Source organism: Bombus fervidus, chromosome 14 (genome assembly GCF_041682495.2).
Source record: "Bombus fervidus isolate BK054 chromosome 14, iyBomFerv1, whole genome shotgun sequence".
NCBI lineage: Eukaryota > Metazoa > Arthropoda > Insecta > Hymenoptera > Apidae > Bombus > Bombus fervidus.
The window spans coordinates 1,218,451-1,246,099 of NC_091530.1; the positions used below are offsets into that span (position 1 = coordinate 1,218,451).

A 27,649-nucleotide genomic window follows, 5' to 3' on the forward strand; every position below is an offset into this window, starting at 1 on the left:
AATACCATTAATATCACTGTAAACATATAAATAACCACCCATTAATTATAAATTATTATTTAAAATGTGATTAATTTCCACAATCAAGAATTAAATTATTCAAACATGGAATTATATAAAGTATGTAAAACTTTCAAGTATAATTCAAAATAAAGTTATATATTAAAATTATGGTCTAATCTACGCGTACTTGTATCATATTTAATTAAAATAAAGTAAATAGTATTGTTTATGGCTTTTTTACTCGACATATTTTAAGTTGGCAGTACGTGTGTCACAGGAAATGTCTTTCTAATTTCTAGTTACACGAGTGACGCTTTTTCCTTTAAAATCGTGCTGTTAAAAGGTACGTATGACATGTATAATAGCAATTTTGGAATCTGCTTACATCTTCGATTTTATTTTTACAAGTTCATTAAAACCCTGAAATCTTTAAAGACATGATATCAAATAATAATATTGTGGAAAAAGTGTAACAAAAATATTTAGTAAACGATAATTATCGGGGACCAAATATACGTGATGTCAGGGTTAAGTCGCGATAGCTATTGCAAAAGGCCGATGTGAAAAATTATCATCGATTTCTATAATTTCAGAACACGATGGGGCGTTATTCTCACGAACCTGTAAATGCAAGCAAATCGTGCAAAGCACGTGGATCGAATCTGCGAGTGCATTTCAAAGTAAATAAAACAACAACTATATTTCAGAAAACTTAACCTCACAGCCTAAGTTGTGTTTACAAAGTGCTATACTGGAATGGTTTGTTTTATTTAATAAATTTTTTAGTTGTTTACTCCTATGTTCTAGAATACGCATGAAACAGCACGTGCTATTAAGAACATGGCTCTGCGAAGGGCGCAGAAATACCTCAAGAATGTTATAGAACACAAGGAGTGTGTACCATTCCGTAGATTTAACGGTGGTGTTGGCAGGTGTGCTCAAGCAAAACAATTCGGTACCACACAAGGTAAATCACAGTAAATAATTAATAATTTACTAATTCGCCCTAATACTTAAAATTACTTTTATTACCTTTAAATTCAGGTCGTTGGCCCAAAAAGTCAGCAGAATTTTTACTCCAACTGTTAAAGAATGCTGAGAGTAACGCTGATGCCAGTGGACTAGATCTTGACCGTCTTGTAATTAATCACATTCAAGTGAATCATGCCCCTTGTTTACGTAGAAGAACATACAGAGCTCATGGTCGTATTAACCGTACGTATTTAGAACGTTCATTTAAACTATATGCATTTCACAATTTAATCGATAGTTCAGTAAAATTTTGTACGCTTCCATAGCTTACATGAGTTCACCGTGTCACATTGAGGTAATTTTGACTGAGAAAGAAGATTTTGTAGTAAAGAGTCCGGAAGAAGAGCCATCAAAGAAGAAGCTCAGTAAGAAAAAACTCGCCAGACAAAAGGAGAAAATGATGAGAGAATAATTTTAAATATTAGCTGGATATTGAATGTATAACGGAAAAAATGAAAATTACATTGGTCTTTAATTCTTTCACTTCATTTCTATCCTTTTTCATTATCACGTATGTGCATTTTTCTTAACAGAGAAATAAATAATTAAGGCTAAATTCTATTGAAATTTAATAATATTTCTATAATAATAAAATTTAAGGTAAGAATCTGAAGGATTATGGATACACTATAGAGGAAAAAGATCAATTTTCTTAAATTTCTTTACTTTCTTTCATAGTTACATTATTGTTTTACATTTTAGACATTTTGTAATTGTTACTTCTTATAAATATGATGGCTGTGTCAGGAGTATGGACAAGAGATACAAAAGTATATAACAAAAATTTTACAAACACCACATGAATTATCAGCGTAAATGCTGTATCTACATTTCACGTTTAGCGAACAATACACAAAATTCACACACAATTAGAGTGCCACGATATATCTAATATTTGAACATATAATAGAAATAATATATCTTTGTTTTTCTACAAAGAAAGATACTGTAGGAAATCGTGTTTCATTTATTCTTGAAAAACATATCCTCTACTATCTACTACGAATTCTAATTGTTAATACAACTTTGTTTATTATCATTCGAGATTGATATGTAAAATAGGAATGTGATGCTCAATCGTCACGACATACGTTGTTTACAATGAATCGTTTCATGAGTAAATGCGAACAAATGCATGAACATACAATGCGTTGTTTTGAAATATGGTAAGTTTAGCAATTGGAAGGGTACGTGTATGATTGTACATTGATTTAGTTGGTCTGATGTAACTTTCCACTGGTGTCAAGAAAGTGGTTCCCGTGTTGTGTTTGGTAAGAATAAGCACAATAATCCTCCACCTGTAAGAGAAATATAATTTATGTTATTTAGTAAAATTCAATTCATTTATTAATTAAAAGATGAAAGTGAAAAAAATACAAATTGTTTCAAAATGTAGAAATCTCAAAAAGATATTTTTTTGTTCAATAAATATATCTATATGTGTAGTAAGCGAACTTGTCCTAACAAGTAGTCAAAAGTAATTTTCTTCTGTTTTGAGTTTAAAATTGGAAGTGAATTGTTTGGGAACTATCTTAGAAACTATTAGAGACAGAAGAATTATACCCATGGCGTAATATGGATGTATAAATAGATTTTAACAAATTCATTTGTTAAAACGAGTTTAAGCAATATACAAAAGATGATGACATTTTTGCTCATTTTTCTTGTAAAATATGTATCGATTTCCATGTAACTATTTACATGACGTATACAAATCGATGTAACATAAATTACAACGTTAATAGCATTTTAATTAGCATTCAAAAAACTTAAAAATATTTACCTATTAGAAGAGCAGCAACGATAAAAGTTGGTGCTGGACAATACATGTCCAGGAGTTGAGCTATCACGATGTTACCAATAATTCCACCGAGACGTGCCGCGACCATGGAAATAGCAATTCCTGTAGCGCGAAGTGGCGTCGGGAAAACTTCGGTTATTAGACAGTCTAAGGCTGCGTTTCCGCAGCTTATCACACCGCTAAAGATTGCCGAAACGATCAGATTATGGTGCTTGTTGTATACGAAATACAGTCCGATCGAACAGAGCCCTGATGAAAATGTACTGAACACTGCAAATAATATATTTTATTTACATCGCCATTTGCATAAAGTAGTTATAAGTAGTTGTACGTTATTCTCAGCGTTCTCCTTGTAAATAGTAGATTCGTTAAAAAAAAAAAAAAAAATAGAAGAGGACAAAGTATCTTTTACACAAAATACAATTGTTGGAGTAAACAAAAAAAATTTTTTAATATTAAATTGTTAGTTATACATTACAATAGAGTTCAAAGATTTACTTTAACATCCAAAGATTTCATTTGAGAAGACTACCTACATTTATTCAGTACAATTGTAAAATTCTGTTGCTTTATACTACTAAATTAGATTAAATCTATTAACAACTACAGGAAATTAAAGTTTTATATCAAAATTGACACTGAACATGTTGCGTATTAAATATGTAGCATTAGAAAATCTATCGTGTGTAAAAGATAATAAATGTCTTTCCTCTTCTACCTTTCTCAAAAATCGGCCATCTACGAAAAAATCGTTAAAAATTTAATAGCGCGTGATAAAGTATTTATGCAAATATTAAATAATGCTTACCTAAAAAGAATTTACGACCAAGACGATCCATTCCTAAAACAGCGACGATATTTGCGGGTATGGCGGATGCAACGGTAATCAACGATTCCATAAAAACGGAAGCGCCAATTTTATCCAAGCAATAATTCTCGATACTTTGAGAACCTTTTTGAACTACATATTCGGTCACTTGACATATCGAAGCAACTTCATCAGGATGATCACGATGGAATTCGTCGAAACGATTGAATAATTCCGGAAACCACATCATGAGACCGTAATAACCGATGTGAAAAGTGAAATTGATGATGATCGATATTACGGTGAAACGAAGTATCGGTGAGACGAACAGTTGCTTGCTATTGTCTACGATGTCAGCGAGCATTGTTTTATATTTGTTTTTTTCGACGGTATTCTTCTTCGGTTCCGGTTCTTGGAAGTCATCCAAAATTAATTCCTTTACCTAAACTCGTATCATAACAATTAAAATTACACTCTTTCGAATTTTCTGAATTTCTATATTCATAAAACATAAGATGGTCTATATCATTACGTATCTAAATATAAATATACATTTTTTTTTTTTTTTGTGCTAATTAAAATAACGAATATATAGTATTTACCGTGTAACTATCACGCGGTTTGCCAGTGTTAATGGCATAGATCCCACGGAAAATATCGAGTGCCTCTTCGTATCTTCCGCAGGACAAGAGGTATTTGGGGGATTCAGGGAGCAGCAGGAGTAGCCCCGCGACGATAAACGATGGAGCAGCGCAGATCAGCAGGAAGATTCGCCAAGAATTGTACGTGAACGATGAGCTTACGATACCGATGTCGTTAGGGATGATCGACCATGCTAAACCTGGTGGTAAAAAGAAGCATACATTTATTAAACCACAAATTTCTTTTTAGACTAAAACAACAATGTTATTTTGTAACAAGGAACGGTAATGACGTGATATTAATTTAATAATTTACCAGCAACAAAGAGGTTTCCAAGTGTCCAGAATGCAGCCATGAAGGACAGCATGGAGCCTCGTTTTGCCTTTGGTTGAAATTCAGCGAAATATGACCAGATCACAGGTCCGCTGCCGCCAAGTCTAAAAATCAGTGAATTCTTATAAAATTTGATATAAAATGTCTTTCAAATGTCGTTATTCTACGCTAATCTACGATCCATTTTAACATAGTATTTTATACTATATACATTTTAACTGAAGCGTGTATTATTAAAGAATATTAAGAGTAAAGTCTCATTATTAGAAGTTACGAATAACGCAAAATAATTTCTCCCCCATATTTCGTTCCACCCTGTTCTATACACTTCTCAGTATGTAGCATAATCGAAGTAATCGACGAAATAGTCGGTGAAATCGCCGTTACAAATATTCATAAACATTGTAATTTTAATGTACATCAATGAAACTGGCCAGAGTATATATAATACAAAAATGAACGATGTTAATAATTTAGATGTAAAGTGTAAATGGATTGACTTACGCAGCGCCATTTAAGAAACGGAAAAACATGAAAAGTTCATAGGACTGGCTGAAGCTGGAGGCAACGATGCAAAGGGCATTCGTGAAGGAGATGGCGATGAGAACCTTTCGACGACCTAAGGCATCCGCTACGGAGCCCCAGGCGTAAGCACCCGCCATCATACCGATAAAGATGATCGAATTGAGCCATCCCTTGGCTTGGGTATCGAGCTTTAGGTCACATTGTGCACTAGGTAGAATGAAGGACATAGAGATTACGTCCATCTCCTCGCTGGTGCTGACGAAGCCGCACACCGTGAGAAGGAAGTAGTGAAATTTGCCATAGTCTGAAAAGAATCAAGTAAATTCGTATATATGTAATATCGCCTAATATAGGCAAAGAAAAGAAACAACCAAGTTACCGGTAAGTTCAATGGCCTTCTCAAAGTCTGCTTTAACGATGGATCCTTTCTCTGGGTCTAGGGTCTTGCCCGTCGTTCCAATACCTGTTACAGAAGATTATAATATATTCGATACATTTAGTACGTTTTATGCGTTTTAATTTTTGTTAATAGATAGACAGAATTTCTGTATAATACTTACGGGCAAGTTCGAGATCCTTAGAGCCACAGCCGTTTAGCCGCTCGTCTTTTACATCACACTCTGAAATAAATGCGAAAACAGGTTCATGTTTAATTTATTTCTATATAACGGTACCACTTAATGATTTCGAAATAAGAATTGCATATTATTTAAATCACTGAGAAATGTGATAATCATATTTAATATTTATAGTATTTTTTTTTTTAATTCATACATCGCATTACGATATATTCGCGATATTCTGTTTAAATAGATCTTTAATCGATCGTATTATTGTTTCTAATAAAGAATGAACAGTTTTTTCTAGGAGGATTCATTAAACGTCCGTAGTACTTTCAACCTCTGCTGTTTTATAAACACAGCGTCAATTACGGATGAAAATCCATTGTAAAAGTGTTTTGCTTTACAAATTTTAGCAATTTTTTTATCATCCTTTTGGATTACGATTCTTTGGATTTCAATTGTTTTGTACGCATTGTATCAATAACACGATTCAAGCCAGATGAATCGTAAATATTGTCGTCTAATCACATTTAAAATCTAAACTTAAGTAGCAGTAAAAAAAATTCGTTACGGTATACTATGTATATTGCTTTAGAAACGAGATACTTTGAGAAATAGATCTTGAAAGATACGTACTATGATTGTGCTTTGAATTAAGTTCACTCTCTACCATTCTACGATGTCGGCGCAGTTGGGTGAATTTGGCTTTGTAATAGAGTTAGATGAGAAATCTTCGTGCTCGACGATGGGCTTCGTTCGATATTAGATCGATCTTGTTTTCGCGGGCTGCTGGATCTCGGCGAAGTCTTTCTGCTGAATCTGTGCTGATCTGCTGCTGCTCGTCGGCGGGGCTAGGTTCTACGCTCACTTGTGAGCTGAAACGCGATATAAAAACGCATAACATATACAACGCATTATATAAACGGAAAAAGGGTATGTATTTCGCGTTACTTTTCACTAAGAACACTAAACAGAGATACGAAAGCTAGTGAAAGTAATAAAGCCTTGCTCAGTTAAACAAACGATTGTCTTATTGTAGCATATACACGTATAGATCCGTTACTATTATAAACGATACATTTATAATAAGATTGGCATTAATAGTTTGACATGTACGTTCGAAATCCACGATATCGATCATCGATCGCATCCAACTATATTCCTACAATGTTTTACGAAGGTTACGGTGTTCTATGGCGAATTAATAATAGACAAGTCAGAAGGAATTTACTTCTTCCATTCGAAACAATATCGAGGGTTTAAGTAGGGATTGCAATTCGTAGTTGCAGCGATAATAGCGGGCGTAAGTCGTGTAAGATTCTGAAAGGCAACGATTTGGAATCAGAGGCAACGAAATGATAATCGGGTCTGCGCGAAGCATCTTGCAAGAGGGACGTGATTCGCGTGTCACGAGGGTACTTAAGTTTCTGTCCCTCTTTAACAGCAAGGAAAATGCTACGTATAAACGTGTAATTTATAAACGTTATCGAGGACTTTTTCCTTTCTAAATCTTCCTTCTTTTTAAGTTAGGACACTTTTTCTTTCATCGGCGAACAATTGAATTTATCGACACGAGACGCAACGTTGATTAAAATAAAACGAAAAATTTGTATTATCTATACAGTTACGAGGATTGACCTTGATTCACAGATGACTGCACTCGTTTAACATATAAACACTATGATCACTTTAATTATTATGTGTTCCCACAATTCAATGCTCGACGCAACTAGCCACCACATACGTAACAGTCGGTTTTCCGCGCTATCTTTCGACTGAACAAAGTCTCGTAAACTACACACTGAGAATATCGTCATGGCTGAACAGATCAGGCTATGAATAATTTCTTGAATTATCATAACAGCCTCGATACAATCTAACGTGAAAACAAACTCGACAGATACATATTTATCCAAATAAAAGGAATGAACTGAAATCAATTTTTCCTGAAACTGGATGCCAGGAAACCGGGTTTCTTGTTTACTCTAACAAGAATATCTTTATTTTTAGTACAACTGTTTCAAATCAGTTATTCATTTTTTGCGAAACTTTATGCTAATGTCGTTTATGTTTTTATAATTCGTGTGATTAATGTTATAGCATAAAAGCTCTGGCGACGTTTCTAACACGGATCGATAAATACGTGTATTACGTAAAAACATATCGATCTTCGTTTATTCTTTTATAGAGTGTTCAACGTTGACGAATTTATATTTTATAATCAATGAATTTTATGCAACTGCTATTATTTAAAATAAAGAACTGGTTTCGAAGTCTCTGGCGATTATATTTTTGCTTCAAACTCAATCTATGGGGTGTCTATTGTTTACAATTTGAAATTTCCAACGAAATTTTTGTACATAAACTTCCTCTCTATTTTTTTTTTTTTTTTTTTAATTGAATCTATATTTTAGGACACCCTGTATAATTTCAACTGATATATTTTTTATAGTAAACGGTACGACTAGATAGGGTTGCAAACGATCGATTTAAAGAAAATAATTATGTTTACGAGAAGCGAGAAAGAAATTAATTTGGCCGATCAAAATGAAAAGGAAAAAAAAAAAGTAAAAAATGAAAGGTCGACCGTGACAGGACTCGAACCTGCAATCTTCGGATCCGAAGTCCGACGCCTTATCCGTTAGGCCACACGGTCGTTGAAGGGTAGTTTTCTGAAATTGAAATTTCAATGCTAAAATATTGTCACCCCTGTTATCGTTCGATACGAATTAATGCTATCGCGCGAACACTTTAGCCTCTAATATACGATATTATTTAAAACGATATTATTAAAAATAAATACTCTACATTGCTACTGTAACGCATAAACGATTATAAATCTGCATTTATCGTAATATAGGTAATTTAGCGATGATTTATATAATAATTGTAGAGTAACTTGGCTATTTGGAAAACTTATTTAAATTATATAAAATATTATATAAAGAGTGTTAGCCTATCGTTTGTTTCTCAGAATTATAAGATGGAATTTTTATCGCAGTAGATATAAATTGGATCTTGTAATCCTGCGTTTAGATTCGTAATTGAATTGAAAGGTTTGGAATTTATAAGTTTGCAGATGGTTATGTTACCTTGGAATCTCGTCTAATTGATATCAGACGATATCCAATGCAACCAGATGTAGGAAAAATATAAGAATTTCGAGAAAATGTCGAATCGAATACCTTGACAAATCCCATTACAGACCCTGAAAAGCTCAACGACATAATTGCGAGGGGGCCGTGTCTTCGTCTCGTTCTAGAAAACGACTGAATATTAGCAGACATTGACGGACATCCTGTACCAAATACTCGCTAAGTAGACGATATCACGCGCGTCTCTTCGAAACCTTCTGCAGACTTCTTGAATCGCGATCATCCGGAATCCATTTTACATATTAACTTCCTCCTTTGTTTCGTTCTACGTGCGCATTTTCTGCTCGTGAACGTTTATTCCACCGTGATCTGTTAATTTTATAATTTTCATCGGTCGGAAATAAATATTTCATCGTTTTAACATATACGTACGTTTTTTTTTTTTTTTATATATCTTATAACGTTTTTAATTGCCGCATAAAACTGATAAGAGTGTTTCAAATAGAAAGAGCGAAAATTAAACATCTTTTCGGATTCTTATCGTGGTAAGTTGTTTTGCCAGCTATATAAATATAAAGTTTCTATAGGATCAAAATCTTTAGGCTTTTAATCATTATCGTGGCAAAATGATGTGCGCGGTTGAGTTGGGTAGGAAATTAATCGTTAGTTACTCGTTCGATTATAAATGCAAATTGTACGATAACTTAACACCTTCGTCTAAAGTATACCTTTTCTATATCTAATAGTAACGTTATTATTACATGGATGATTAATATTAATCAGGTTAATGCAAAGTATATATTTAATAATAGAAATCTCATTTGTTAAATTCCCGAGTACGTTGTATTATTGCATTTTCTTGTAAAGTATTCCATGCGTTACGTGGAAGATTCTATCATAGAATTTCTCTATACTAATTCTGTCAAGTTAAAACAAACAATTGAATTGAAACAAAACGCACAAACTATGTACGCATAGCGTTCTGTTAATTACGATCGTAGTGGTAAAAAGTACTTTAAACGTAATACTGAAAGCTGACATTAGGAAGTTTACTCTTCCTTCGTAACAAGACGATTTCGCGTATGTAAAGAAGTATATATCGAATATTTCAGAAAGCTTTTACTTGCGCGAAATGTGTCCCGATAAATTTTCGACAAATATTTTCTTCGAATCGATTAAATTAAAACGTGGACTGGCATATGCCTGCTATTTTTCAATAATATAAGATAAGTATGCTTTTTATCTCGAGGAAAGAATTCCTTTAACTCGTGACTCTACGTTCGAAGATCTTCGCGCGTGAAAATTAACGGTAAAATCTAATATTTAAACATTTTTCTATTTCATTTGTTTCTGGTATTCTTTCATTAATTTTATACGTAAATAAATATTTATAAAAATATGAATTTGATTTTAAATTAGCCATCTAATCGTAACTTATATCGACTATATCGTGTCTTTAAAAGGTTTAATAAATAGTTGGCGATATCGCATTCAGGTCGTTGCACGACACACCGTAATTAACTACATCGGTTAAACTGTCAATTATCCGTTGTGAAATTAAGTTCAATGATCCGTCGTAATGTAATTGCCATCTACGATGATGCGTGTTGCAGGTGCGATCTGTCCATCACGTGCACTCTTGGCACTAATACAGAAAACCTTTTAAGCACAGAATCTATAGAGAATCTAGTACGTCAATTATTTATTTCCTTCCTTGGGAATTTAATCTCAGTGAATTTAGATAGAATCAATTACAGCGATAGATGTCTTCTATGGTATCGCTGGAATAAATTTAATCAACCCGAACAGCGACCAGAGAATTAAAAATCGAATTCTGTTTTGTCCCGTTTGGTATAAGAAATCTTACAATTTTTGAAAGATTTTTTATTGAGTTGATCGTCGTTTAATTTTGCGAAATATCGTTACTCGCGAACATAAAGAAAATTGATCTTTCATTGAGAAATTCGAAGATATTTTATACGTCCAAATTGTATTTGTCGGAATTTTTATTCAATTTATTAAAATATCAAGTATCATAGGTTGATAAAAATTAAAAAAAATCGTTCTACGATTATATTTTGACGTCCCAAGTTCTAACGAATATATATTAGAAAAGAATTTACTATTTTTCTTTTTCTCTAATTTGCTACAATATATTTTTGAGTTAATTACACGTTTTACATCGGTCGAACTTGTGATGATAATGATTGTAATTTTAGACATAGAGGCTGTTACAAAACATAAAACATAAAACGAGACATAAGCAGTTTCAGCTGATAACAATATTTATAAATTGTCATCTGTATAAACGTTTGCGCATATACTTTACGATTCGAATTTTTCAGATATACGTCAATTACGTCTGTTATGAAATAAATTTTACATGTGCAGTATGCCCCGAAAGTTTACTTAGTTGGAATAGTTTATACCAATATCTTTCAGAGTGTGAAAACCTCCTTTTGTACAGGAAAACGCTAGTTCTTAGAATATACAAAAATAATCTTACTCTTATTTGCATTTATTATATAACTCGCGAGAGTTTTAATATCACGAGCTCTTCGACGAATTTCTCGACACTTACAACAAAAGCTAAGGTTGCTGGCAAAAAGACAATTAAGGAGATCTTAACTCAAGTTGTAACTTCGTATAAGAAAAAAAAAAAAAACCTCGAAGAAGAAATAGAGCTTTTCTTTCTAGCTTTATCAAATATCAGCTGAGTAACAGAATACAAAACAACGTTGTTTATCACGAGGATGAATCACAAACTGTGATAATAAGAATGAGTAGCCATCCGTTGACAATGAACACGTTCAGAAAACACTGATTTGAATGAAACTATTTTTTAAATATCTCGTAACCTAATAAGATGGATACGGAAATGCTGTAAATAGAAACGTAAAGGTCGACAGTTGCAAGAACACAGACTCGAATTGGTCGGTGTTCTTGTACCTGCAATGACTATAAACGGCAGCAAAGGCCATAGTCTTTACTATCATCATCGAACTATGTTCATGTTTTGCTATTTAATAAATACGCAAGCCATTGACATCTGTATTTTTATAATTTCCTGTTACTATTACGAAAAGTATGGTTTCTTGAAAAATCTTCGTCGATAATCAAATAGTAATAACGGCACGACGGAATGGAAAAAATGCGAAGATTTGTGTAATATTAAACGTGTGAAACGTGTATTTATAGATTACTTGAGTTGCGAATGATCTTTTAACACTGCTCACGTTTTTACCGAGATTCCTGGTTATTTAACGTAGATAGAGGGGATTTCTGCGGTATGAGAAACGAGAAAAGTTTTCTTAAATACGAAAAGTTGCTGCAATTTCAACCAGAAAGTTCATTTTTATTAATTGTAACTTTGATTCCACGTGATTGTTAGTAATTTTATATTCCCGTTTTCTTCTATAAGACGACGTAATTTGTGAAACAGTAGGAATACTGTATACGTATATTTTTTATTTAAACAAGACATCTTCGTAATATACGACGCTTGTACTAATCTCCTACATTCTACATTGAACGATCTTTCTCGCTGTTACATCTATTCTTTTTCAGTCCAGTCACACGAAAACGAAGATGAAGTAATCTGTGAAGCAGTAGGAATACTCTATACGTATATTTTTTATTTAAACAAAACATCTTCGTAATATACGACACTTGTACTAATCTCCTACATTCTACATCGAAACGCTGTACATCGAACGATGTTTCTCGCTGTTACACCTATTCTTTTTCAGTCCAGTCACACGAAAACGAAGATGAAGTAATCTGTGAAACAGTAGGAATACTCTATACGTATATTTTTTATTTAAACAAGACATCTTCGTAATATACGACGCTTGTACTAATCTCCCATATTCTACATCGAACGATCTCTCTCGCTGTTACACCTATTCTTTTCCAATCCAATCATATGAAAATGAAGATGAAGTAATCTGTGAAACAGTAGGAATACTCTATACGTATATTTTTTATTTAAACAAGACATCTTCGTAACATACGACACTTATACTAATCTCCCACATTCTACATCGAACGATCTCTCTCGCTGTTACACCTATTCTTTTCCAATCCAATTATACGAAAATGAAGATGAAGTAATCTGTGAAACAGTAGGAATACTCTATACGTATATTTTTTATTTAAACAAAACATCTTCGTAATGTACGACACTTGTACTAATCCCCTACATTCTACATCGAAGGATTTTCCTCGCTGTTACACCTATTGTTTTTCAATCCGGTCACACGAAACCAGTTGCTACACCTTCGTTCTTCTTCCATCATAGAACTACTTCGACCTTGCCGATTTTCCCATAAAAGTGATGGAACTGAAACGATATTGATATCGAATTAACATAAATTAATCCTCTTATAGGATTCCGTTTCGGGGCTTCCAAGTTACATACTCGTGTATCTGTCTTTCGATTAGTCGCTTGTTAATATTACTCTACCGAATTATCCTACCATTTATTTATAAGAATTATTCATTATTAAATAAGAATAATTTACACACGTAAGTAACTTACGATAATTACAAGTGGAACAAATTTTCTTTTAACGAATATTAGTTATATCCTCGTACAAAAGTTTTATATTCTAAGGTCTTTTGCACGGAAGTGAATGCAAATTTTAAGAAAAACGCAAACAACACAGCGTGGTGTAAATTCGAAAGTTCGTCGAAACCGCAAGAGGAAGAACTATGAATAATAAATAAAGAAAAAATTTGATCGTCGAACTGTCAATGTATATCTACGATACATTTCGCTATTTATCACACCGCTAATAAATACCAAGTTAAATATGTAATCTACTTGTCAGTATAGGTAGTTTAAAAATTGTTCGTAACCAAATTAATTAGCTCGATTGGAACATCGTGCTGGCTGAAATAAAAATAAATGGGTAAAGAAACTCGTTAAATAGATAAAAGCCATTGTAAATAGAAAAAATTGGTGAAATTCGCGATCAATGTAAACCTCGAGCGTGTTTATCTGTGTCGCGCGACTGTTAATCGGGGGATCACGTTTGATTAAAAACGTGGACCGTGATTGCGGATCGAACGGTGCGAAAAGGAAACGAGGTCAAGCTGCTCTCGAAAGCTCTAATCGGCGTGTCAAGCGTGTGGCACTGAAAGTAAAGCGGTTTATAATTATCGTCAGTCTCGCAAGGACATAATAATCAGTCTCGTTGTCGACAAATTTACCGGCGGCAGAGAAGCGATGCCATCGCTGAAAAGCGGTGTCATCATACTCGTTAAGACTGGTTCACACCATGCTACCACTGCCAACTAATTGGCACGTTTTCGATAAGCGTATCGTCGATTCATGATCGCTCTCAATCAAAAATAAACGTATGATAAATGGATTTCATGACTCCTTTGCGTTCCTGTTCTGTTACACGTTTTATAATTTCCCTTATCTCGGGGATAGACCAACTTAAACCAGCTTGATCGAGTAAGAACAGAAATTTCTGAATCGTTGAATATTTTATGAAGAACGTTGGAGATATCAACGATTTTTTTTGTTACCAAGTAGATCGCACATTTTCATTTAGATTTGTATGAAAATGAACGCAATTAAAAAATTGGAACTCGAGAAAAGATTTATTTTGCACGTGGAATACTTTTAAATTACGGTTCGTATCAACACGTTGAATACTTTTAAATCTTCCATAGCCTACTTAGAATCTGATTTAACAAGGTACTGTATTTCACTAGATTTGCGAATGATAAAGCAAGAAGGACGTTTCAGCGAATGATTAAATCACTCGCAGCGTAATTCGATATTTAATATCTCGTATCTTATTCTAATAATTAAATTTTATCGATCGAAGATCTTTGATGAGATAGACGGAAAACCAACGTTTATTAAAAAATTAGTAATAATTAATTGTGAGAATTGATCTTTGCAATTAAGAAGGAAAACATAAATTACTTACTCCTGGAAGAAGCGTGGAATTTCATGAAATTACGATCCAAGGATCCGTGGTCCAAAACGAAAGGATCAATTAATCGATCAACTGATGTTGCATACCAGTTAGAGGGTGGTCGCATTTAAAAAACGCGGAAATATCGTAAATAGAATGATAAAAGTCAGGTGCGTTGACAAATGATAACTCACATATGTAAATCCTCGAAACTTATCGAAATAACATAATATTTCGTCAAGGTTATCGTTTAATTATCTGTAATGATCATAACAAACCACCGGTTTATTAGAATAAGCGATTAAAGTGCGTAAATCGATAAGAACTTGCTGCGCTCAAAATTTCGAAAATAATTTTCCGAAACATGCTTATTACTATTAATTACAATATGTTCTCCACGATTATGGACATCGTCCTTCTTTCGAAAAATATTCAAACATCGATTTTCGATGAATTTCTAACTTTGATCTTTCCTCTACTGTCTACGTCTATAATGACAAATAATTCTGCAAAATAATTAACTCTGCTGCTAATGTTCCAATTATTTTTCGCGTTTGTAAAAAGTAGCAAAACAAAGTATTTAAAGAGTTATTTTTCTTTTTATTAAATAGTATCTAATAATATGAGGAGGAATAACAGAGTTAAAAGTTAATAATTTTTAAAAATAATCTCTTTACGTTAAGTAAAATACACTTGTTTAAAAGTCTCGAAAAGAAGCATCGAATCGACGATCTAATAACAGAGGACATGAAAATGCACAAAAATTTGCGACGCACCGATTTGACGAGTAAGAACGTGTTTTATCGTGTTACACGCGGCTTCTGCGTATAATAAAATAATATTCGATCCGCGAGAGACGGTGCGACGTTTGGAAATGAAGTGACTGTCAGAGAGTATCGAAGAGTAAAAGCAAACTGCCACCTCCTATCACTCGGTTTGCAAACATTCCCGTTCGTTTCCTAGTCTATCGAATAACATGCCGATGGTGGCCATGAAGGGAGATGTCCCCGTTACTTTGCTCGATTCGCTTCAAAGGATATCAGATCCTTTGATCCTTTCGTTTCGACGTTGTTTCATCGACCCGTTAACGCTCTTGTTATCACGGTATATCGTATTAATTTGTTAAGAGAGAAAATTGAGTTAACTGTTACTTACGCTATACGTAGATCGTTAATTCCTTGGATATAATAATTTTGTTAATTTCCTATATTTCAATTATAACGAATTACAATCCTTAATCCTATAGAAAATTATATTTCCTGTAAGAAAAAGCGTAAACCGGAAGCCATCTCAGACCGAAAGACAAGAACTACGAACAATAGTAAATAATATCACGTTTCTTGATATTTTATTTCTATTGAAAATAAATTGCATAATATTTGTACGTGGAAGAATTGAAACTGATCTACTTAACATTTATGTAGCTTTGTTAACAAAAGTTGCTGATCGAAGGATGAACATGTTAATAAGTTAAGTTGAATTTTATTAGCGGAATTTTAACCGATCTTAGTAAGTTACGATTGCTCGTGAAATTTAAATTTTCATTAAACTTAACACGAACTTTCCACCGATGATGCAATTAAAATAAAAAAAAATTATTATTAATATAATTAATAAATAGATATTTAATAGCTAAAACACGTTTATATCGAGATCCTAATTCTTCAGTTGTTCATGAAGATATGAATCGCATAAACATTCACAGTCCAATTATTAAAGATATTTTCGAAGCGAAACAAACATGTGTTTAAATTCTATTTTTTCTATAAAATTATATTTGCAAATATATCTACGAATTTGCATAAATATCCGCAACTAACTAATTACGATAAGCGTTTCATCGTCCATTGCAGCTCATTTGTATATGCTTGCGCTAAATATATATCTCCGAAGTAACAAACTAATATTATTGGATTAATAGAATCGAAATGAACGTATGTAAGTATATATGTTGAAGATTGATCTAAGTTTAACAAGCTAAACGAAGTTGATGAAGTTTCTTATTGAAGCAGCCATGCTTTTAGTTTTTACGCAAGAAAGAGTGCGCTTATTTTTGCAAAATCATTATAACGCGTTCTAACGATAACGAAAATTCGTCTCTGATGAGTTAATCGTTTGTTAGCTTATTAATTAAGGGAGCGATAAAACGCAAGCGTAACCGATGACATTGGGGGAAAGCGATTTTTCGCCTAAGGTAATATGAAAAATGGAAATAAATATGTCGACCTCGTTGTCACTAGGGCAAGGTTTATTCCATCTACGCTCCAAGAATCATCGTAATTTCTTACGCTATATTTTGTTATGTTCTATAACAAAACATAGTTTAATCAATTCCCATTAATATCGATTAATTATACAGACGAAAAGTTGTGAAATTCTTAAGAAATATGTAGAAATTCAGAGAACTACCGATAAATTAATCCGAGTTTTAAATTTAAAAGTACCATAATTTTCTGTTACATCTAAATTCTATTATCTGTTGGAATCGCTTCCTAGAATCGCTAGAATAAATAACTATATCTTAGCGTATCATTTGTGAAACTCGCACGTCGAAACGATTTTCAATCGAATTTGAGGCAAACGTAATTCCGGTGTTGGTGAATAGAATCAAAGATTATTCACCAATTTTACTAAAACACTGCTGTAATTTATTCGTAAACGTCATGACCTTAAACTTTATCGTGTCGATAGGACAATAAATTTGTTAAAAAATCTATAATTCTCGGAAGTAACGTTAGAATCAATGAAATATTATTTTATTTGCTATTTTATCGATATTGCGACACGTTTTGCAGCGAATCGACAATCCAACAATAAGTTATAACCTTGTTTAACATATGTTCTCACGCCAAAACCTTTTAAAAGTAGTTTCAACCGGTTACGTCCCGAATAGAATAAGATGCTCTAGTCTCAATGTCCACGTTTCGCGATCCTGCATCTTTAATTATTATGTGTTTACATGAACCGCTTGCCTGAAGCGCGGTATGTTTACTTCGCAGACGTTCGCCATCTCGATGGCTAACTCCCGGCGTACGGTTTTAATTTATTGATTGAGATTAAGATTCATTCGACGTGATGTCAGTCGACGTAATCGTTGGTCAATTTTGATCTTGAATAACGTGTTTAGCGTATCGAGCGAAAGTAGGCTTTTCACTGACATTTTTCAAACAGTTCAACGGCCGATGTTATTTATACGAATGTGCAGAGTCGTGACAAACTGGTTCGTTTCCATAGCTCGAATTATGGAAATCGGGTAATAAAATAGACGAAACGTAAACATCACTATAAGATCTTTAATTCTTGAAGATTCAATTACATTGATAAGTAACAGGAGCATAGACAATCATGAACAACTGCGTCCTCTGCTTCTATTGAACGTTCTAAGCTCGATCTGGCAAACAAGAAAGAAGACGTTCGTTCCTTCTCGCCATCATCTCTCAAAATAACGCAATAGAATCGAAGAACCTAATTGTGCCATTTGTGCGAAACAGAAAACACAAAGATATTAACAATTTCAAGAGATATTAACAAACGTAAATATCTTCAAAATGTACTCAAACATCGTGATATTGATACATCTTGATCGACCGATCATCGGTATAACCAATTTCGATAAAAATACGTTAAATATAAATATCGATCGATTGCTACAATCGTTTCTTTGCGTTTCATACAAATTTCACATTTAACATTGACATCGATAGAGCACGGTTTTTTTTGCGCTATTTCGTATTATTATCGCAGAATATTAAGGAAAGTTTCTCTTTGCAATCTTAACTGGCATGTCTGAGCCAAAAATCGACATGAAATTTTACGTTTAACGGTAATTAAATAGAAGAAAAAAGGATTGTAAAACTTACAGTGTGCGGTTTGCCAAGTCTCGGAGAAGTTGCCCGAATTGGGGAACCGAGAGGCAATGGGAGAGCGCAAACCTTATATAGGGGAGGCCACGAAGCACCAATATTCCCCACTCTTCGTTCGTAGAAGCCACACACAAACGTATCTGCATCCAGAGAGTCAACGACGAGTCGTTGGAAAAAGAGCAAACGAGATCACGAAAACCGACATCCATCTTTTGATGAATAAATTACTTTATATGAGTTTATAGCGAAGTTTCGTTCTGACATACTTCGTGTTGCGCGAGTGTCTGCTTGCGAATGCTCTTTCAGAGCAACATAAAAGCGCATGGCGTTGAAGAAATTCGCGGTACTCGCGACGACGCGACCGTCAGTTGCGTAACCTCGTGTAAACGATTCCCGCGACATCGATAGACCGATAGGAGTCGGTCGTTGGACGCCCACGAGGAAGCATTTTTTCCTTTTTAATTGATTGTTTATCGATAACTAACCGATAGTTGGAAAATCGATGATGCATTATCGGTGGATTGATATTAATATCAATTATTTTATTGTAACGAGCCTCACGGCCGAGTGCGATCTTTCGTTCCACGTTCCTTCCGGTTTAGTAAGTTATCCTGCTAAACATTATATCCTTCGTATAATATTTGGTAGATCGATTATCAGTAAAATGGTGGATTTTTCTGCGTTTATGGGGAATTTTGAAACTGCGATATTGCACAAAATACGCGTCATATGCAAGAATATAGATAAACAGTGGATATTATTGTAAAGTTAATTATTAGTAGACTGCGAATTTTTATACATTCGTGGGAAATTTAGAAGCGTAATATTCCACAAGATACGGTACATTACGGTAAATTGCGGAATATATGGAAAATTTCAAGATGCAAAAAAATATGGAAAGAATAGAGCAGTAGCAGAGCGTTGATTCGTCAGAACGGCAATCTTAATCGCACACGTGGCCCAACAGTCGGTTCGAAACGAGGATCAATCGAGACGTTCAATTCCTTTAAATCAGTTCTCTAGTTGTTTCGCGTTATCGACTATCGACGTTTGATCGAAATGGGAATTCCGACCAGCAGCTAGTAGAATTCAGTGTTGGTTCAAAATCGTAGCTAATTGTGGTATTGATTTCAAATTAATTTAGCATTGTCGTATAAATTAATTCGCGAGGCACAGCGAAGGACACGTTTCGAATTCTTCCGCGCCATCTGCACGTTGTTCCATGTTGTACAATCATAAATTTAGACAAGAGCGTTTAGACAGATTTATTATACTTTTCTGAACTTGCTCTCCTGCCAACAATTTTGCTGGTCATTAGCTAAGAAAAAATTTCATCTTAAAAAGAATCTCGTCGTTCGATAAGAGCAAATTTAACGAGTTGCTTAACGAAACTTAAATAAACAAATGATAAATCGAATTAATTCGGCAAATGTATCTGACGAACAACAAAGACACCGTAATACTCGGTTTTATTTTTTTGTTCTTCGTCTTACGCAATATTACTTAATCGCATTACCGACGAAAAAATAAAACGGCTCGTCATAAAATCTTTTTACACGATTTCTTAGTTCCTTTTCGTTGTTACTTTAAATCCTGTATGATTTTGACACCGGTATTATACCATCGAAGACTATATCGAAACCAATATATTATCGAAAATCAAAATAAATACCGGTATTTTTGCGATTTTCCTCTTGTAGAGACGTTACGTTAAAATATGTTTCTTTCTCAATAACTAAGAACCACGACGATATATCGATGCTGGTTTTCTTCCATAATTATTTATTTACAATATCAAGGAAGTACTTTATGTAAAGTATGGCGAGATACAAATTTCCGGTAACGAGTCGCCAAAATCACCGACGAGTCTTCGCGTTCTTGCTTAACCTGTCTGCTATTTCTTCCTGGCACAAAGCATATAACCTATTTGCCTCGACTAAACTCGTTAAAGTTAACAGCTACCATGTAGTTATACATCAGGAAATTACAATAATTAGGAAAATTTATTAGAAAAAGTTTAAGATTTTCCGTTTTAATTTTTATCGGAAAGTGAACTCAATTTTCGGTTATAACCAAAAATAATCCGAAAATAAATATCACACAGAGAGATTGAAAAATAATTTTAACGCAATTTTGCAAATGAAATGTTTAACGATTACATCGCTTGATTTTCGAAGAATATATCTCAATTTTTTTTTTTTTTTTTTTTTTTGGTAAAGCAAAACATCGCGGATGGACGATTGTGCGTTTTCCAGAAGACAAATTGGTGGTTCGTAAAATCAATCAACGGTAAGAACAGAGTCGAAATTGAACGAGAATGTATCGCTAAGAATGCGCAGCAATCGTGTCGTCAATCATGTGGGTTTACCAACTTTAAAAAGATAAACGTCAACTCGTGTTGAAAGAAACGTGATAATGGAGACACTGTTTGTAGTAAATCTTACGGCGGCTTAACAAGCGCCAAAGTGGAACCAGCTTTTCGAGTCTTATGCACACGAACTACGAACCATTGCGAGTTCGCCACTAACCTAAAGGCTGATTCAGACACGGCCACTATCCATCAAATATCAAGTAAAGCCGAATCTATACTCTTAACTTTCGATGATCATCGCGGATGAAACGAGGATGAAAGCGGTGTAAATTCGCTTTTACACGCTACTTGACTAAACTACTGATCGTGTACGAACCAACCTTTACAGCTTCCAATTTCTACGATCCCATAAAATAGAATCAGACGATAAATTCGATATTTATTTCAAACTACTTGATGTTTATTCTGGTTATGGTGTATCAGAGGAATTATAAAGAAAGTTCGATTTTACATGTAATTTCGTATTAAGACGGAATTTACTAGAAATATAGTTATAGTTCGTTAGCATAGTCGGCCATATTCTATTTCATTGAATCCTACTCTACTGAATTTTAGTCAACCTGTTTAGCCCGTATTTCCAGAACCGAGGTCGCCTGAATTTCCGTCAGCCTATTACTGTTAGTACGTATCTTGTATCTTCCACCAGCTTCGCGATATTGTCGCAAATTTTTACGAACAAATGAAACGTGTCTTGAACTCACAGTCATCGAGATACCAGGCGTGATACACGGACAGAAACATGGTTGCATTGTCTTACAATCTTACTCGGCATTAATATACGCAATGATATATGACTATCATGTAATCGATTGTCTCGCCGCGCAATGATTGTCTCTATTCGTTTCTGTTTCGCTCGTTGCGGTATCCTTCGCGATGGCAATTTCTCAAGCTCGATGTTGTCGGAAACGAAGCCCCGAACGCAATTTTCGTATTCTTGATTTTCGTCCTATTTTAGGTTAAGGTTTCCCTCGTGCTACGAATTTAGGTTCTCGATTTATATTGAAGTTACAAAATATTTAGTACAAGCATGTGTATAGTTATTTCGCAAAGATCACAGATCTATTTAAACGGTCGATTATCCAATATATTTTAATAAAACTCGATAATAATCGGTAAGACCACGTTTGACACTTATTATATACTCAAGATGGCTATCAGGCTTTATATCAATTTTTTATTGAATACATGTTTGCGACAAATACCTTCTAATTTCTATATACATTTTCAGATTAGTTTCAATTTTAACCAATGTAATTTCGGATTACATATATACATATATAGCATATATGCCTAACGTGGATATAAAATATATTTCTATGGTGAGTGTTTAAGTATTGGATCTTTATTGGTTTTGTAAGGAAGAATTAACTTTGTGATTCTGATTAAAAAATGGCTCTAATAATACATTAAAACTATTTTACCGAAATATTTATTTCGATAAATGAAAATGTAAGATAAGAAATATCAATCTTGAAATAAAAGTACAAGAGAAGAGAAAGAACTAGGAAATATCAGTTAGTAAGAAATAGATTTCATTAGCTACTGGCTGATTAAGAACGCGAAACAATGGCGTCGTGATCGAAACGATACGCAATAAATATTTTCCGGACTATGGTCTTTGGCATTCTAATCAACGATGATGTTATCGAACTTTGTTGAACTTGGGAGACCACATGGCGATGTATCGGTAGTATCCTATGAAACCTACGATATCATCCGCATAATAAAATGGCCATTATACCGCATACTTTCCAGTTAACACGTATACGATACAGTCTCGGCAAACATTTGAGATATTTTCCCAAGATCCGATCATATACATATAATAAAATTGGGATGTAAAATAACGCGTATCAGTAAATGATTCCTCCGTGTTATCCGCATACTTAAAAGATTTGTCTTGGCGATAGAAGCAGAGATAGAAGAATACTTTATTACTAGTTTTTAACACTGAGAATTAAAAATACGAAATTTAAATGTCGTAAACTTAAACGATCCAACATAAATCATTGTAGTCTGTAATCTATGATACTATGCGAGGGTTAAGAAATCTCTTAGACCAACGATGAACAGAAAATGCGAGTAGGAAATGGGCCAAAGAGCGGAGCAAATTGTTACAGAATGAAAATCAAATGCAGAGACGGATTTGATGTTGCATCGATCGCCAAAACATACGTGTTAACTTTAAAAATTCCTTTTCTATAAAAGACGAGTAATATGAATCGTGCTTTTCATCGGCGGTCTTCGCACGACTGTGAATTTTATCGCGCACGGATTGCTCTAAATCGACAGAAATAGAATAAAGTAGTAAGATGAAAAACAATCCAACATGGTAAGAAACGCGAACGTGGCCGAATGTATCAACGCGGTAAATGCGTTCAGGTGTACAGTGTACACAGACGCGTGAAAGTAATGCGAATTATGCACACGCACGGTCATATGTGTCCGGCGTCGTTTACACGAGTTGCTCGTAGTGAATCATCGAGCGTACTGACGTCATCAACGTGCTCTGGGGGCAATCAACCGGCAAGCAGCGTAAAAATCTTACGGATCACGCGTCACGTATTGCACGGTTGCAGCGTGATTGCGTGGGTGGATGTTGCGAGTTGAATGGGAGCTGAATGCGCGTCGTTTCGGCGGAACCCAAGAAATTCGATGCAGTTCGCGTCACACAACGCTCTCTTCTCAATAACCTCTTCTCATATATACAGTGAGCGACAAAAGTATCTCGATACTTATCAAATATTACAACGAGCGCTATACTTTGAGAATTTCGTATATTTTTGCATATTATGCATCGTTGGATTTTCAAACTAAGCATAAATACATAAAAATCCGCCATCCACTTATTATACTTATATTCGTCGTTGAAAAAATGAAGCAAAATAGATTTTAATTTACAGAATATAATTAACCAGGTATGTTAGTTTTCTTTGTTTATGTTCAATTCAACGAGATCGTCTTTCGTTCTAATCGAATGAATTCGCAAAGGAGCCTAATTTTCTCGATAAAGGTACTGCGAAAGACACCATTCTAGAATTTCTAGGATCTAGGACTCGAGGGCGGTACACGCTGTAACTCGTTGGCAATGACATCCTGGTTCAAATAGCGATCCATGTGAGAAAATCGGTTTCATTGCGAAATCGCGATATTTGCATTTCAAGCTAAAGAGAAACCAATATTTTCGCCTATTACAATGCTATATGTTTACGCATGTTAAACCACGTGTGTTTGTCACGCATGACTTGACTCGATCAATCTTGATAGAATGAAATATTTAAAATATTTAACTCTTCGTATATTTAGCTGTCTCCCTTTTGGTTACTTTTGCTTTACCATGACTTGCATTGTGAAAAACGTATTTTAATATTTTGATCAGCCGTTTAAATATTTGTCTAGAAAAAATATATATGTGTGTATTAAACTAAGTATTATTTAGAAAAATTACATTTTACGAAATTTAAACGAATAGACAGAAGGATACACAAAATATCGCATCAACCATGCTATCTGAGTTTAATAGAATCGCAGTAGATCGATTGTACACTTCTGGTAATAAATCTGTCGATCAACGAGGCCAGAATCAACCAATCGATGGAAATCAGATTGGAAATCCAGTTGTTGCTGTGCTAGATTTCCGCCATACCTACGGTGAACTATTACGTTTACTTCGTTTTATTACTGTTGCGAGATTTCAATTTGTTCGTCTCACGGGTTTATCTGATTTTCCAACGCGAATAAATTTGAATTTCTGACGTTGGACGTATGATTTTTTTTTCAAAGGATCAACTCTGCGCTACACATACCAAGTATGTATAATAAGCACATGCTTCTGTCAGTTTTTATTATTATGACTCTTAATTATCACCCTTTTCACTTATTTATCTGATTTTTCAATATAAAAATTTTTCAAATCGAAGATATATCATTAAGTAAATAATGCAAAGTTCTAGAATTTTGAGAGTTCTTGTATCTACTGTAATTGCGAACAGCTGCAACTTTGTGCATTTATCATTTAATTATTGCAGGACGTTGAATTATTCAACATCTGTTTTTTGTCGAATTTTTTACAGATCCGTTCTTCCGGGTGTCGTAATTTTTTTTAATGTTGCTTGAGTTTTCAAAGAAAATTGCAATTTGATTGTGCTCATCTTTTCATGTCACCGTGCAAAATATGATAATAATGGGCTGTTATCTGTGTTTACCAAACCGTTTCGAAAACTAGCAAGCAAAACGTACTCCTTTTAAAGAAACCATGTCCGCAATTGTAATTTTATTTTCTCAACTACAGTTTACTAAAATACCAAATTTGTGCTTTCAAAAAATGAGATACAGAATTAAGCTACTCGAAGGAAGTCCTAGGAAAATGATAAAATTAAAAAGTTATAAAATAATAAAATTATATTTTCGTGTACGTTATCAAATTATAATATAGTTATAAAATCGTGGGAAAGTTAAGCTGCTCTAAAAAAGAAATTATTCTCTTATGTCAACGAAAAGTCAGAACACAGCACCACGTAATAAATTTTCGAAAGATTCGATCATTTAATAATATTCTGCTTTCTTTATTCTTTCCGTAGAATTAACAATTTGCGTCGCATTATAACATATTCGAATTTTGCAATCTATTGCAAATTGTACTTGTGATGAAGAATTTTGAAATTTACGATATAGACACGATCTTGAAGCTTAAGTATGTTACCAATACGGTGTAGGCATATACGGTTTTTGTAGGTTAGGCAATATTTCAATGCTGGATAAACTTTTTTTCCATCGATTTATTGCATCACGTAAATCAAATTTAGAGGTCGGAAAATTACGTCGTTTCGAATGAAAAAGTGTCTAGCACCGAGCTTCAAACCTTAATTATCTAATGCATTACTCAATCGTTAACTCTGACTTGTTAATGTTGTTACATAACGCATATAGCTGGTCTAAATTTCTCATAGGCCTCTTATCTGTATAGAAAAAATTAAATGAAATATTTTCTGATCCTTGTTACTACTAAACAAAATATGACTATTAAACAAAATGGACGTTGTACATTTTCATAATGATATTTGATCCAGGTAAGTTTACGAAAAACTAAAAAGAATGGTAACCAACATAAACCCTGCTGCTTTCATTGGATCAATGTGTTTTTAAATATTTAATTTTAATATTCAATGTAATTTTACCTTTTACGTATTCCATACTTTTTATGAATAAAATATCTCAAGAACAGAAAATATTTAAAGACATACATACAAATGTGAAGAAAAAACGAGAACAGCAGACTCAAGTAAAATATCATTCGAATTTTCTGTGTATAAAACGTATCAGAACTTGCTACTTCAAACAGCATTGCAACTATCCCGAGTGTTCATACGTGTCACAAATGACCGGTATGATCTATTTCCGCTCGAAATCCACTAGACTTATTATCGAGCACTGTAAGCTGATTTCACCACGAATTCATTTGATCTACTAGCACCCTATTAGACACTTGCAAATGCTAGGATGCACACGAAATACTACTACTTACATCAGTTTATTTAATTTACTCGCTCATGAATGGAATGCACTTCACGAAAACGCAGCGAATCTTTACTTAAAGCAATAAGGAAGTTTGAATTAAGTAATGGATTTAAAGAGATCAAGCCAATAACAAAGTTTCACACTGATATATAACCATCGAGCTTTTTTTCTATTTTAATGTGAATTATACTTCAACCTAATTTTTTGCTGGAAATGTTATAAAATAATCGATTTATATTTTGTTTAAAAAATGTTTAAAAGACGATAATAAAGTTTCGAATTAGTACAGCCACGATATTTTATTAATTAACTTTAATCTAATTTTATAGAAAAAAGAATATAAAAAATTATTTAAGAAATGTCGAAAAAAGAATATTTAAAGGATATTACTATTTTATAAGTAATTACTAGTAATTCTGTGGTTTTTTCTAATCATACATTACCTCGTAATTAATGGCTTAAACATTATCGAGATTAAATATGAATTAAGAAAATTGGATGTTGCGATATGATCATCGTTTTATCTAACTGAATAAATGGTTTCACGTTAATATTAAAACCTCCTTATAGCGAACTATATATTATACTTTAAACATTACTTAATATTACTTAATTTAACTTGTATCATTAATACTAATACAATTGCCTAACAAACTTTATTCAAACGAACTTATACCATAGAATTTCTTCTTCTTATTCGTTTATTTATAGTCGCATCAACTACAAGATTTTTAGCGACTACTTTGGGTTGAAGAACACACATGTATCGTTGTACCTAAAAATTTGTCACTAGGACTAAAGTCACTGAAAAATTTCTAACAACCACTGAATTGCGGAACGACGGGAGAACCACTCGAAAGAAGATCAAACCTAATTTAGTTACTCACCTAATCATAATATCTCGTCTCGAGACGATTTCAAACCGGCAGGAGCTCATTCAGCGTAGAATTCGCGTTACCTTTTGATACAACACTTCCGGTAACACTTTTTTTCCTCTTTCTTTTTATTACGATCCAAGTTATAGGAGTTGGCGAGGCGTCGATAGAGAGATAACTAAATCACTACGAAGGGGTCAGTTCGCGACGAGTACGTCTGTCAATCTGTTAGTACAACTGCCAACTCAGGGACGTCGCACGGGACCGCGAAATCAGGCGGCCCCT

At 33.7% G+C, this 27,649-nt stretch overlaps 2 protein-coding genes and 1 non-coding gene across 5 annotated transcripts; 1 reads left to right on the top strand and 2 right to left on the bottom strand.

Moving 5' to 3' along the window:
- Nucleotides 1-282: 282 nt before the first annotated feature.
- On the top strand, nt 283-1,510 carry Rpl17 (ribosomal protein L17). The gene is made up of 5 exons (XM_072016563.1): nt 283-346; nt 591-683; nt 811-970; nt 1,048-1,218; nt 1,302-1,510. The coding sequence occupies exons 2-5, from the start codon at nt 603-605 to the stop codon at nt 1,445-1,447; spliced, it is 558 nt and encodes a 185-aa protein (XP_071872664.1). The 5' UTR covers nt 283-346; nt 591-602; the 3' UTR covers nt 1,448-1,510.
- Nucleotides 1,511-1,682: 172 nt separating this feature from the next.
- On the bottom strand, nt 1,683-27,602 carry LOC139994161 (synaptic vesicle glycoprotein 2B). Of its 3 annotated transcripts, none has more exons than XM_072016550.1 (10): nt 27,377-27,602; nt 6,344-6,582; nt 5,705-5,764; nt 5,524-5,607; nt 5,124-5,448; nt 4,602-4,723; nt 4,247-4,485; nt 3,645-4,086; nt 2,819-3,106; nt 1,683-2,333 (listed from the first exon to the last, which is right to left on the bottom strand). In XM_072016550.1, exons 2-10 carry the CDS (start codon nt 6,378-6,380, stop codon nt 2,278-2,280), a joined length of 1,653 nt encoding a protein of 550 aa, XP_071872651.1. In that variant the 5' UTR covers nt 6,381-6,582; nt 27,377-27,602; the 3' UTR covers nt 1,683-2,277. The 3 variants fall into 3 exon arrangements, with proteins under 3 accessions (XP_071872651.1, XP_071872650.1, XP_071872652.1); XM_072016549.1 differs by lacking the exon at nt 27,377-27,602 and adding an exon at nt 18,599-18,842; XM_072016551.1 differs by lacking the exon at nt 27,377-27,602 and adding an exon at nt 7,346-7,488.
- Trnar-ucg (transfer RNA arginine (anticodon UCG)) lies at nt 8,291-8,363 on the bottom strand. Its single transcript has one exon. It is a non-coding gene; the product is annotated as a tRNA-Arg (tRNA).
- Nucleotides 27,603-27,649: the final 47 nt, after the last annotated feature.